The sequence below is a fragment of the Balaenoptera acutorostrata genome, chromosome 11 (genome assembly GCF_949987535.1).
Source record: "Balaenoptera acutorostrata chromosome 11, mBalAcu1.1, whole genome shotgun sequence".
In the NCBI taxonomy this organism is placed as follows: domain Eukaryota; kingdom Metazoa; phylum Chordata; class Mammalia; order Artiodactyla; family Balaenopteridae; genus Balaenoptera; species Balaenoptera acutorostrata.
This window is the reverse complement of record NC_080074.1, coordinates 101,666,823-101,681,204: the sequence shown is the minus strand read 5'-3', so window position 1 is coordinate 101,681,204 and position 14,382 is coordinate 101,666,823. Positions and strand designations below refer to the sequence as shown.

General features: G+C 50.8%; 1 protein-coding gene across 1 annotated transcript in view; it reads right to left on the bottom strand.

Annotated features, from left to right (window-relative positions):
* Nucleotides 1-14,382, bottom strand: part of ANO2 (anoctamin 2) — a 347,746-nt gene that overhangs the window by 174,368 nt on the left and 158,996 nt on the right. Inside the window, exons 12-13 of the mRNA XM_057557057.1 lie at nucleotides 8,955-9,115; nucleotides 3,963-4,045 (exon numbers count right to left, since the gene is read on the bottom strand). Coding sequence (XP_057413040.1) covers nucleotides 3,963-4,045; nucleotides 8,955-9,115 — 244 coding nt within the window. The remainder of the gene's footprint in view (nucleotides 1-3,962; nucleotides 4,046-8,954; nucleotides 9,116-14,382) is intronic.

Genomic DNA, 14,382 nt, shown 5'->3' with positions numbered 1-14,382 from the left:
CAAGGATCTCGCTGCTCGCAGCCAAGAAGGTCGGGTGAGGTCACAGGATTCCTCAAAGGCAGGGACCTGGACAAATGAGCTCCTGGCCAGAGCAGAATCTGGACCCTGCGAGGGTTGCTCCAATATACCCAGCCTTAAACACGGCCTCCCTGGATGGGGTCTGATGCCGAATCATCACAAATACATAACCCCTCCCACCAAGACTCTGGGAAATATTTCACAAAGCTACTTCCACCTGGATGCTCCCCTCAGGAGCTGGCCTGAAAGAAAGCCCCAGGCCAGCTCAGGACCAGCCTTCGCTGACCTACAGAGGTAAACCCGGAGATCCAGTCAACAAATGTCTCCAACAAAGAGTTATCAAGCATCTACTGCATTCCGAGCTCTTGGGAGCTCTTTTTCAGGCTCTGAGGCTACGAACAAGGAGCTTATCTCCAAGTGGAGGAAGGTGACGGTAAGCAAACAAACCCACAAATAAGAAACCAGCAGGTGGGGATAAGCGCGACAGAAGGAATGTCAGGCCGGCTGCTTCAGGAGGGGGACTGAGGGAAGGCCAGCCGGAGGAGGGCAACGTTCTGGCTGGGATGGAAAAGCTAAGAAAGGTTCGGGCAGGTGGAGACTGGAGCCTTCCGGGCAGAGGGAAGAGCCAGGGCAAAGTCTGGAAGGAGCCCAGGAGAGAGCGCAGGCCCGCGAGGCGGGAAGGGCTGGGAGGAGGAACACACCACCATGCACCCGGGGGGGGGGGGGGGGGAAGGCAAGGCATTTTGCGTCCTATGTGACAGGAAGCTGTTAAGGGCAGCTAAGCCTGACGTGGTAGACAGGGGCGGGAGAGAGAGGGATGGGAGGACGTCTGCGTCAAGACCACCCTCTCTGAGGGGTCCCAGGGACATGTGGGGCCTGAGTGCAGCAGGTAACCGGGCAAGAGAGGCCACGGAGCTGAAGGCCGTCCCATCTCAGAGCGAAGACTCCTGAGGTCTGGCAGGCCTCCTTCGACAGGCTTCAAAGGGGTCTCTCGGGCCATCCCAGCCGGTTCCACAGGGAGGCCCCTGGGCCAGGGGCTGCTGCCCCAGGAGGTGGGTTCTCCAGCCCCCTTCCCCTCCTCCCCGCTTTGAGCCCCGCCCCTGCTGCTTTCCTTGGCGTCCCGCGTGGTGCGCGCACCCCAGGCGGGAGGGACAGAGGGTGGGTGGCTCTGGCCCCCGTGTGAGTTAGCACCCTGCCCCCACTCCCGAGAGGCTGCTTCCTAGCGAAGACCGCAGGGAAGAAGGCTGTCTGAGGGTTACAGGCAGCTGGCCGTGGCAGCATCCCTGAGACTTGGAGACAACATCTGGTTAAAACAGAAAAAAAGTTCTCATCATGACCTTCAAGGACCCCTGCAACCTCCTCCCCGAAGCCCAGGTGGCGTCTGCCATCCTCTTGCTCCCCATTTGAACGTAGGCTAAATCTGCCCACAACACTTCATTTAAGGCCTAGGGCAAGTCACAAATGCCTTCCAATCCTGCCCTCCATGCCTTCCCGTGACCTAAGGAGATACAGACCAGCAATCGGGACCCTGCCTGGCCTAGCCACCAGCCTGCATTTGTTGCTCTGCCCCCGACTGCAGCCCAACCCCTGTTCCCTGCAGCCAGCTAGACCTTCCAGGTATCCCGCCGACTCTGAGCCACACCCTGAGCGTCCCTGGATCAAGGCTCCTGTCGGCTGTTGCCTCCTGTGGGTACCCATTCCTCCCTTTGCTGCCCATTAACATTCAACCTGTCTTCAAAACCCTGGTTTTTAAAAAAACAAAACATTTTTCAGACCGGAAGGAATTTCTCTCCAACTCACCGTTGTATTCTAATTATTCAGAGACCAGACAACCCCTTAGTTGAATGCAACCCTTTGGAGATGCTCAGAGACTACGCCTGAGGGAGTTGCACGTCCCAAACCAAAACCTGGTCCACAGGAGGCGCCTGATGTCATGTTCAGATTTAACTCAATTTAAAGCATGCTTAATATCCGAGTCCAAAATCTAAACACGTGGAAGGACGAACGCGGCTGCCCTCCCTCCTCTCAACCACACCTGGCCCTGGGCTTGCACACGGGGGGCACGTCCTCGAGGTGGCAGAACTGCCCCGCCCCCAGTAACCTCACACAGAGAGCCCGGCAGGACCAGCTCTTTGCGCCGGGGGTGAACCCAGGCTTGGCCAGGCCTCTCTCTCAGCCTGCACAGTTGTTACTGAAATCACGCCCCTCCCAGGAAGTGACCGTGGCTCATCGGGTTAAACAGGAAACAGGAAACCTGGCTGCAGAAACCAAAATGGCTTAGCATCCCACTCCTGCCAGGGACTGAGATTTCAAGGGCACTGAGTCATAACGGATGCCTTTCCCTGTGTGAGTGTGGTTACACTTCCTCTTTCACGGGCAGACCTGCTGGCCTCCTCAGCGCTGCTCAGAAGACACACTTAGCTTGTTTCTGTCCCCACACAGGCCTGGATGCCAGGCTGCTTCTTCTTCTCTTCCCTGGAGACCTCGTAGGCCCTGCTGTAGGAGAGGAGGACCTGTACGCCCACCACCTCCCCACACCCAGCCACAGCTCTCTCCTCTCTCCTCTCTCTTTCTCCCCAGAATCAACTCGAACCAATAGGACAAAATCACCCACACGGTCCAACTTCGACACCTCTTTCCATTGGAAGCGCTACTTTGGCCATCTTTCCCCAAGAAATGCAACTGCCTTTATTATTCTCCGTTGCTTATCTTCCCAACTAATGTGCATCGTCTCTGAAGTCAGAATTCATATGTACATTCTCTCATTTGCCACGGAATCCGTGATGCTGTGAGCCTCCGGGTATCTGATTAACGCACAGGACTGGGATGGAGCGAATGTGTGAACTCAATCCATGGTCATGGAATGCCCACCTGCTCAAGGGCAAGCTGACGACTTGGAGCTTTAAGGAGAGGAGAGGGTGTCACATCACAGACAAGGGAGACACGCAGCCTTGAGAACAGGACCGAACTGGGGATTTCACTAGCTTGGTCACAAAGCGTCAGGGTCACAAAGCCAGAGGCCCCGAGTCCAAGGAGAGGCACCTCAGTGAATGAGGGAGAATACAGAAGAGGTCTGCTCCCCGCGCAGCTGCCATATGCTCTCAGCCAGCCTATGCGCGTGGTACTCAGGCAACTGGGGGCACCTCCTGGTCCTTCTGGACACTGTCCCCAGCATCTCATCGACACTGCCCACAGCATCGGGAGCCCCTATCCAATATTCACGTCCACTGTTCAGGCAATGGCAGCGCGTGGGAAAAGATAACTGTGAGCAGCCGGGCCCACACTGGCCATCGTCAGCTCGCCGACATCAAAGGGGGCCCTAGTTCTCACAGGAGCCCCGAGGGAAGGTCAATTTGTTTCATCCTTTAAAGTCATCTGTCCATACAACTAGACTCTGGAAAAACCTACCCTTTCCCCTTAGCTCACGCTCCTGTTTCACACATGCTCTCCTGGCTGACAGGGTACCGGATCAGTGGTTCTTTCTTCCTCCATAAGCATCAGGGCGACTGAGACCCAGCACCCATGCCTCCCCCTGACCCTCAGCAGGCTCACAGAAGCATCCAGACACGTCCGTGCTCTGCGTCACATTCTCTGGCTTCACGCTCTCGAGCACCAACAAGACGGGAGGTGGAAGAATGTTGAGTTAAACCTCGAGGTCACCACGAGGCTTGCTTCTCATGCCATTTTTTCCCAGAGAGGGTCACAAGGACATCTGGCTACCCATCAAGTCCAAAGTCTTACAGCTCAAGAGAAGAGAGAGGATTTCAACTCTTGGCCTCAGCGCCTATCAACCCTGGCTTGGCCCGTGGAGGCAAGCTAGGAAAGGGGCCACAGCGAGACTCGGCAGGTGACTGGTTGCCATGATGGCAAATGTAAGCGGTTATTTCACTCAAGACCATCTATTTCCAGGGGCAAAGCAAAGCAAAGACCCAAGGAGAACTCACTTCTTCCTCTTCTATGTCAGTCAGATCCCAGAAGTAGCCCAGTTGCATCTGTAATCTCTTCCAGTTTTCGAGAAACATGGTAGCTTAAAAGAGAAAGGAAAAAAATTCTATTGATTTGGAGCACCCTCAGGGTTCACCAAGGGAGGATAAACTTATAAATTTCAAATTTAGGGACTTTCTTTAAAGCATTGATGCCCTTCCCCAACCCCAACTTCTAGCTGGGACAACTCAAAATACTCCACATCCAGGAGAGCCCAAGAGACATATTTAAAGGGAGACACACACACACACACACACACACACGCACGCGCGTGCACACACACACACACCCTTTCCCCTATTTCTAGGTTATAAGAAAAGGGTAAACACTGATCTCAATAAATGAAGGAAGACAGGAAGGATAAAGGAAGTAAGAATGGAAGGGTTTGATGGTTTGTAGTCTTTTTTGACAAACCTCGTCTTCCCTATACGTTCCCTCTTCCTGCACCTTTCTCAGCACTCTCACTTTTTTCTCCATCTTTCTGTCCCCAGCACAGCTTCCCTTCTCTGGGCCCAAATCACCTCATTCTGAGGTTATGTAACATCTCCGAGTAGTTCTACCTGAGTCCCGGGTCTCAGTGTCCCCGCCCCCCAGCCCACATGCGGCTGGAAGACTCATCTCCCCAAAGTGCCATTCATTCATTCTTCCATTTGTTTGGCAAATACTCGTTGAATGCCTACCATCCGGACACATTGGTTAGCCTGCCTTCTCCAACAGCCCTTGAAGGGCAGCCCAACATGCTCCAGAAAGAACCAGCCCCCTCTGCTCTACAGCCATGGCTTCTTATGCCAGGATTGGACACCTGATCCAGAGCCCACTCATGGGCCAATCAGATTCTCTCTTTTGAAAACTGAAACTAAGAGACACAAAGAGAAGCAGAAATGGGACAAACCATGCAGCACGTGAAAGAAGGAGAGAGGTTTCTGATTGGTCCTCCCGCTCCAGTTGCCTAGGGGCCTGGCTATATTTAATTTCCTGCATCCAGGAGCTTGCTTCTTACTTTCTTATAATCTCTTATTATTTGAGCAAGCTTGAATGAATTCCCAACCAAAAAAAAACAAAAAACAAAAAAACTAGACCTAAGGTACCTGCAATATACAAAACAATGTTCTAGACATCGTGAGGAAGATTAGGTAAATCCGATGTGGATTTTGCTCTCAAGTTGTTTAGTCTATGAGAAGAGATTTTACGTAACTACAGTACAAGGTGTAATGTGATCAGGGCCTTAAGAATGACGCAGATAAGAGGCTGTGGGCATGCAGAAGAGAGGGTGCTAGCTGCCAGAGCATCTGAGCTGAGTTTTTTTTTTTGTTTTTGTTTTTTAATTTATTTATTTTTGGCTATGTTGGGTCTTCGTTTCTGTGCGAGGGCTTTCTCTAGTTGTGGCAAGTGGGGGCCACTCTTCATCACGGTGCACGGGCCTCTCACTGTCGCGGCCTCTCTTGTTGCGGAGCACAGGCTCCAGACGCACAGGCTCAGTAGTTGTGGCTCACGGGCCCAGTTGCTCCGTGGCATGTGGGATCTTCCCAGACCAGGGCTCGAACCCGTGTCCCCTGCATTGGCAGGCGGATTCTCAACCACTGCGCCACCAGGGAAGCCCCCTGAGCTGAGTCTTGAAGGGCAATGGCATGTGGGCAGTGCAGAGGGGCAGGGAGAGAGGATCCCAACACAGACCCCCAAACTTTCAGTGGGTCCCTACTGTCTGGACTCTTCCCTCTGGATACAGGGACCTTGGGTATCTGGCCCCGCCCATCTGTCCACGTCTATTCCCGCCGTTTGTCAGCACACACCTCAACCCGCACTGCTGACGAGGGCACCGCCTCGCTGCCCTCTTCATCCCCAGCTTGTGCAAACTGTCCCCTCTCCCCCGCTACGCTCCAGTGCTGCCCTCCTCCGTTCCTGACCAAGTCCCACACGATCAGCCTCCCAGGCGCCCGCTCCTCTGCACTCCTAACACCCTGAGACCTGGTGCCCTGGAAGAGGAGGGGGCGTGGCAGTCCCCGAGGCCACCCCTACCTGTCTACAGCACCCCTGGTAAGAGCCTGGGCGCCCTCCACTACCTGCCACACTGGACTGTCGGCTGCCACTCAGGTCTGCAGCGTGGTAACAGGACCACAAACTCTTCTTTGGCTCGTACCTGCCTCTGTTCACCTGGGAGCAGCACCGGGCTGAGCAAAACAAACACCCACCTGCTGGCTGAATGTACGGTTCCTTAAAGCTACATTTGTTTCACTTGGCGCTATGCTGCCTACTAGCTACATCGTGGTACACGGATCTGTATCTTTTCTCCCTGGGATCTGAGACTTTGTCGGGTGGGTGCCCCACCTCCCGACCCTGGCCTTGGCCTGGGGATGGTCTCCGAACAAGGAGTGCGCCCCTCCTTTTCCTGCGCTGTCCTCAGTGCCGAGGAGGGCTCTGCACACAGACCAAGGTCTCCGTGAAGGAGAGAAGTCACACTGGGAACAGAGGACGGGGCAACAGAGTCACCGAGGGGGAGTCACGGGGACACGGAGGACCGTCGTGACGACGGAGAGCAGCTCACAGCTCCCGGTGGGAATCACGGCCAGGAACCACTCGGAGGGCTTTGCACACTCGCCCCACTGACGGTCACGAGAACACTGGGGTGCAGGTATTACTGCACCCGCTTGAGAGACGAGGACCGTGAAGCTCCAAGGTTGAAGAGCACCCCCGTCCCAGGCTGCTCAGCACCTCGGCTATGAGGGCTGACGTCAGTAACACGGGGCCGGTCACGCTGGCTGGCCCAGGGCGGGACTGGGACCCACCGTTAGGACTGCCTGACCCTGAAGTCACTGCCCTTAACCTCGTCCCTTTATTTCTCCCTTCCCTACTTTTCAATAGGGCTTCACCCTCTTTCCAAAGTTCCCTGGAGTCTGAAGCCAGAAGCCAGGAGGAGCTGGGCCTGACTGCTCCGCTGGTCCCGGGTCCTGCCGACCCGTCTCAGGGACCCCTGTTCCCGCCCCGCCAGCAGCCCCGTCGCTCTCTCTCCGTGGAGAATCACGCCTTCTTCCTGGCAGGCTTGGGCCCTGGCCCAGGCCCACCCAGCACAGTACCACTGATCATAATAATCATGTAATGAGGGGCATTACTATTATTTTTAATTGTAATTTGTAAGCAGCCATGCCTAGGGGCTCTTGGCTGCTGTAACCAAATACACAATTGCATAAAACACACAGCAAGGCTGTTAAAATAACAAAACCAAACCCTCAGCCAGGAAGCGCTGACACAATCCCACCGCATTTGCTTTCCCTGCACTGCTGCTATGTGAGAGGAAGAGAGGGGAGCTGGGGGGTGGTGAAACGGTCTCGGACCTCAGAAGGGGTGGGAGGTATCTATTCATCCATCGCGGAGAGAAAAGGGGCAGTTGCTGGGGTTTGAAAGGGGGAAGGTACAGCTGAAAACCAAGTTTCCCCACGACAAGGAATCACGCATCCCAGGAGAGGTCTTGAGGGATTGTGGACCAGAGTCAGTAAGCTTCAGCTGCTCAGTCACAGTAATATCTGCCAGACAGATTCATGGGAATGAGGGGTGCAGCCTATCAAAGCATGAGTGTGTATTCTGCGCTCCAATCGGTTCAGATGGATTTGGGGTGATTACACGCCGCCGCCTTTGGAGAAGCAGGCACAGAGCCGCCGGGCACCGCCTGGGCCACGAGCTGCAACTTCAGTTTGTTCTCCTGACCCTTCCTGTGAACAGTTCCAGAGCTACACGGCCACAAGTGCCATGTCCTCCGACCCCCTGCCCCTGTTTTGTGGGCTGACACTGCCCACACTCCTGGGCAGTGGTCATTCTCCCTGGGAGAACAGAGTCCCTGCTGGACACCTTCCTCGGTGGCCTGGTCTCGCGGGAATCTTTCCAGCTCGTTTCCGTCTCCACCCACGCAGAGGTGCCCACAGGGGACAGAGGCCACTGGGACGAGTTCTGGCAGCGGTGCTAGAACAGACCTCGCCTCTCTCCTGCTCACACTCCCGGGACGTGTGACTCACGGCCCCGTCCTGGTGTGTCCTCCAGGCCCCCTGGAATCAGGGATAAACCCGGCAGCTTGTGCAGCAGGACAGTGGCCCTGCCGGTCTGTCATCCGATGGGAGAGATGAGGGCCCGCACTGGATAGATGGGTGAAAGGCAGGCTGCTACTCCCAGCGGGCTGCAACGTATCCCCTTGGTCCCTTCCTTAATGCCCGCGGGTGTGTCTTCTTAGAAATGTTCAGTGACCACGGGGTGGTTATTCCAGGTTATCCCAGTTTGTAAGAATAGAAGTGTGTGTGTGTACACGTGTGCATGCGTGTGCTTATAGTCAGATAGCTGTGGCCCAGAGAAAGTTTATTACCCCAGGACTCTGGGGGAAAGGGAGGAGGAGGAAAATGAAGGAACTATTTGTTCCTTCTTTCACAGATCCCTTTGGTGGGAATATTGAAAACATCCCTCTGGCATTAAGTAAAATCTCTGCAGTCTACACTCGCCTTGTCCTGGGAATTGCACTGAGTGTGGAGGCAAGAGACCAGGTCTGGGCCCACCTTTTCCCCCAGCTAACTCCGTGACTGTGGCAGTCACCCCACCACTCTGAGTGTGACACCAAATGACATCTAGGACTTTCCATGTCTTAGGAGATGTACCTGGAGGTGCCTCTGAGTGTGTTAGGGGTTTCCAAAGCACGCATGGGTTCAATCTCCGAATAAATCCTACATGAGATTAATACCAGATTCCCATTACTCTATCTCTTTAAAAAAATATATATATAAAGCCACGGAGGATATTCTTAGTTCTATTCACATGTATGAGTAAAGGAGAAAAATCTATTGTCCCTAAAATGCTTCTTAAGATATAAGGACCAAATACTAAGGAAGTAAACCGAAGGATATGGGCTTTAGAGCTTGGTCACTGTACCCATTTAAAGGTACCCGCCTATAGAAGCAAGCCTCATGGTGACAACTTACCCCACAGAGCCATGAAGATGGAGAAGAAGACAGTGGCAGGGTTGTCAAACAGGTGGCTGGCCTGCGCCGTTCCACAGGCTGAGCTGAGGTTCCAGTAGTCACAGGACTTGTCACACAGGGGACACATGGTGAAGGCATTCTGTTGGTCACACATCTCTTTGCTGCAGAAGACAGAGGCTGCTGGGTCAGGGGGGCTCCAGCAGGACCCTTCCCAAGCCCATCACCCCCAGAACAGCTCCCACTTCCGAATCCCTGGTTGAGCTTATCAACTCCAACGGCGAGGTGTGTTAGAGAGTTGGAATTGGATTCTTCCCTTCGGAAGTGTTATTCTTATATCTTGTCTTAAAAAATGAATGGGCTACCTTTGGAGGTCTGGAGCCCCCTGTCACTAAAAGTGGCCCAACAGAAAGTTAGTGACCATCTATCAGAGATGCTGTCCATTGGACAATGCCACATAAAGTCCATTCAAGATGTGCTGAGTCTACGGGGCTGGTGGGGCGCACCAACAACTGGGAATAAATCACCCATCGGAGGTTAGATTCCATTGTCCCCATTCAAGCATGGGCTGTCTCATCAGTGAGTAAGGCTGGGCACACAGAGGAACAAACACGAGTGTGCAGCTGAACCAACACAATTCCTTCCTCTGGCAGGAGAAGCCATGTGAAAAAGAATGGAGTCAGGTGGCTGGAAGCCCATTTCTAAGTGCATCAGCCATGTGACCGTTTGTAGAAAGGGGATTGGTAACCTCAACTTCATAAGAATTATCACAGACCTAGAGAACAAATATATGGATACCAAGGGGGAAAGGGCGGGTGGGATGAATTGGGAGATTAGGATTGACATATACACACTATTGATACTATGTATAAAATAGATAACTAATGAGAACCTGCTGTATAGCACAGGGAACTCTACTCAGTGCTCTGTGGTGACCTAAATGGGAAGGAAATCCAAAAAAGAGGGGATATATGTATACATAGAACTGATTCACTTTGCTGTACAGCAGAAACTAACACAACATTGTAAAGCAACTATACTCCAATAAAAATTCTAAAAAATAAAAAAAATTTTTTTAAAGCAAAAAGAAAAAGAAAAGAATTATCATAACCATGAAATGGGATGAGGGAGGCCAGAAGAATAAGGTAAATTCTTCCATCATGGGATGAGGGAGGCCAGAAGAATAAGGTAAATTCTTCCAAAGTCTAGATTCCAAGATACTTGGAGAATGAAGAACTAGTCAAATAACCATCACCTATATTCTCACCTATTTTCAGTGTATTTCTATTACAGGACTCATGAATATATTTGAAATTCCATTCATTCGTTAGGTGATTAGCTGGACCCAATAAATTTAGGCTCATCAGAGTGCTTGCAAATAAGAACCGAAGTATTCTCGGCCCTAACTGGCTTCCCCAGTAACCCTCCACACTACATTCTGGTAGAAAATGAATGAACTCATCACTCTGGTGTGTAATCTTCCCCCTGGGGGATGGGTAAATGGCTAAGCTCATGGTTTGGGGGAAAAGGGTGGAGAACTGGCAATTTCATGAAAATGAAGCGCTGGCTGTTCTCACAGAGCAGCTGGACCACAGTGATGGGGCCGCAGGGGATGCCAGGCTGAAACCACAGCTGGGTTTCCTCCGGAAACAGGCAGCAGAGGGCGCTACCGAGCACGGTACAGTCGGAGGCCGCGGCCGGCGGAGGGAGCTGGTACCTGGGCGCTGAAGCCCGGGATTAGATGAAACCCAGAAGTTGGCAGGATGCCTGCGTCTAGCTCCCCATCGCTAAGCAGTCGAAAGGTTTCACCGAGGGCTGTCACTGTCTGTCAAGTCCCAGCTTTCAGGCTTGTTTTTAATGAGCCACGGCAGGGAAGGCCTTCTGTGTGAGAGAATGGCAACTCTAGGTCTCCCAGGATAAATCCCAGTTCCTCCACTGACTTGCCGCTAATCTCTCCATTGGCAAGTGTCAACAGCGGCGACTTGCTCACATCGACAATATTGGATAGTAATTTCTTAATAGTAAATTCAGCCGTGCTAGCTTCACCTAGGCATGCGCTTGTTGGTAACCGGAGAGTAAGGTTTATTTTAAGTCTTCTGGGTCAGACACATGTTGGCTGCCTGGTGGAGGAGCTGCTGCTTTGGGAGAGGAGAGTACCTCTTAGAAAACAGACTCACGTGGAAAACAGTGGGTCTGCACAAAGTCTAGTAAAGAGCTTTGCTTCTAAGCCATTTCTGAGAAGACATGAGTTCTTCTCGTATCTTTGCTGCAGAGGGTTTTTTTTTTTTTTACACATAGAAGGGGGGGCGGGAATCCTAGAACACCTAATCTCAGTCAAAACTAGTCACTGCTAAAAGGTCAGGAGTAAAACAGTATTAGCCACCAACTTGGCGCACTTTGAAACTTAAGGGCTGTGTACATTATTGGTTTTAAAATTAGAATGCAGCCAACTGCCAATCATTTGTACAAAATGGCAGCCATGGTACATGGACACTCCTCACCTCTTTTAAGTTTGAAGTCAGAATGCTCTGTGTGTATTGGGTTGGGGTTTTTTGTTTCATCTTTTGGGTTTTTTGATGCAAGCAATTTGAACAGAATTCTGGAGAAATTCTGCCTTAGGATGACATTAAAAGGACTTTGTAGTCTCTGAAAGAGGCTGCCTCTAGACAAGCTGAAAGATGGGGGAAGCTCCCCTAGAAGTGAAGTCAGGTCTGGGTCATTCACTAGCTGCATTAACCACAGATTCCTAGCTTGAAGTAGCAGTGGCTATAAATGCAATGGTGTATTTCTTCAATCTATCATTTTCTCTACGAAGCAGAAGAAGGTTGATTAATGGGCTGACCATCAGGTGAACCAAGAGCCCAGAGTGGGTGGTGTTCTCAATGAGTGACCCACTGCTCACAGGTCAGGTGACACAGGGCTGTACTAGCCACAAAGGGAGGCAAATATTCAGGAAGTTCAGACAGAACATCTGCTATTAAGGTCTCAGATCTAAACTAACCAATTTTTGAAAATATGGTTTAGATTAATCAACTTTAAAAAAATGCTCCAGTCTTTCCTATGCGTGTAAGCAAACGGAGAACAAATGCAAACAACCCCTTGCTAAGTCAAGGAAGGTTCTATAGATGTATCGTGCACATATGGAATTTTATTTACAAGTGACGCTTGTGTCTCACATAACAAAGTTCTTGGCGATAAAAGGTACCATTTAAAGTTCCACATGATGTAAATTTTCTGGTTTTGATACTGTACTGTAGTTATATAAGACATAATCACTGGCAGAAACTGGATGAAGGGTACCCTGGGCTCTCTGCACTATCTTTACCACCTCCTGTGAATCTACATTGTTTTCAAAATAAAGCATTTTTTAAAGTGATACACAGATACTAAATTCCAGGCTTAATGCCAAAATTAGAAACCTTTAAAATAATCCCAGGAAGAGTGCAAGTTTTTAATCATGCTTAGGAGCTCCGGCTGATAGACACAGACCCCAGAAGAGTACGAATTCGTTTGGATTCAGTATTGGGACTTAGAGGCTATTCCTCTGTTGATGAGGATTGGTAGTTTGTGAGTTTTCATCAGGTGTAGAGCTTGGACTTTTGATAGACACACAATTATGATTAAGGAGCAGTTCTCAAAAACTTCTTCATAGTATGCTTAAGTTTTTCTATTTACACCTTCCTGATTTGCCACACCCGACTCTGAAAAACTGGCAATCAAAATTTCAAATTTTGTAACAGCCAATTTCAAACTTTTTTGTTATAGAAAGTTAAAAATGTTTAAAAAAAATTTACCACAGATTCCAGTATGCGAGTATACACGTACCCGCTCCCTACAAAAACACTTACATCACTAAATTAACTGTCATGAAACAATTCTGATACTTCCTTCTCGTGATGACTACTAACATTATATTTCATTCTACTCTGTCCTACCTTATTCTAGTTCATTTAAAAGGTAACGATTAAATTGATTCTATAATCCATTAATGGGCTGCTATCCACAGTACGTAAAACGTCACACACTCCAGGATGTCTGCAATGATAATGATCACATTTTACATGCATCTAAACCTGCACATATATGAGTGTCCATGCATGTGCACAGATAAATGACTTTGCAGCTTGTGTAGACCATGGTCATTTCCGGCCTCAGTGGTCACTGTCACATGCATTCCTGTGTGGAGAACCAGGGCACAAGTTCTAAGTCCTGATGTAAACCAGCACACAGATGCCCTACCCGCCGCGCTGAGTTGGTTCGAGGTGCATGGTATGGAGTCCTCAGCTGGGATCAACCTGAGGCCCGGCTCCCCAGGGATCACAACTGGGCAGCTGAGCCATTTTTTCTGAGACTGAACCAGGTGGGGCCAGTTGGAGCACCTGGGCTGCAGAGGAGGGTAAGAGCCCTCAGGAAGACTGCACCGTTTACTGGAAAAAGCAAAGACCTTGGAGCAGGTGGAACTCAAATCCCAACCCTGACAATTATTCATTGTTGAAGTTGGACAAGTGACCTCAGGTAGCATCCATGTCTCCGTCTCTCTGAGGTGAGAATACCTACTGTTGATGACACTGATCTCTACAGGATCAAAGAAACAGCACACAGAAACCACCTAGCACCATGCCTGGTACAACTAAGACCAGGAATTTGCTAAGTATTCATTCTTCCCTCGTGCTGCGGAAGGCAGAGCCCGGAAAACATAGCTCTTGTGACAAAGGTCCCAGAATGCCAGTCCCGAACCCTGAACGGATGACACCAGAGTTTTTATACACAAACATATCCAAACCCTTGTCTCTCATACCAAGGTATTGAGCTTTATTCTAACTACTGACACGGCCATCTCCAGTGTCCCTAATTTGCAAGAGCTTTTCTATAGAGTGACATAATGGAAGATCGCCTGGTTCCTGCCACCGGTGGATACGCTTTCCTCAAAGAGCACAGCTCTTGCCCGTTTCTTCAGGGTGGCCCCAACTTCCCCCATCCCTACCCCCAACTGTCGAGGACACCCGCAGGCTGCCCAGTGTCCCCATCCCCCGGGCTACTGAGGGAACATCCCTGCTGGCAGTGTCATCCTGCCCCAAAGCCACGACTGGCTGACCCAGAGCCTCTACCTAAGCCAAAAGGAGTCAACAGGACTTTTTCACTTGGGACCAATCGAGTATAAAGCTCTCAGGTATGACACCCATGAGCTACAAGCAGCAGTGTTTACATCCAATGGAGAAACTCTGCAGTGAAACAAATAAATACTAGAAAGAATGAGAGACAGGCCGTAAACAGAAGGAGTCGCTATTTCCATAGTCCCTTGGGCTAGCCACGTGCCTGCCACTGGGTCCCCTGAGGGCCCTCCCGAAACCCTGAGGATAAATTCCCTTTTTTTGCATACGTTAGTTCATATGCATTTCTATCACTTGCCACTGAAAGAGTATTAAAATAC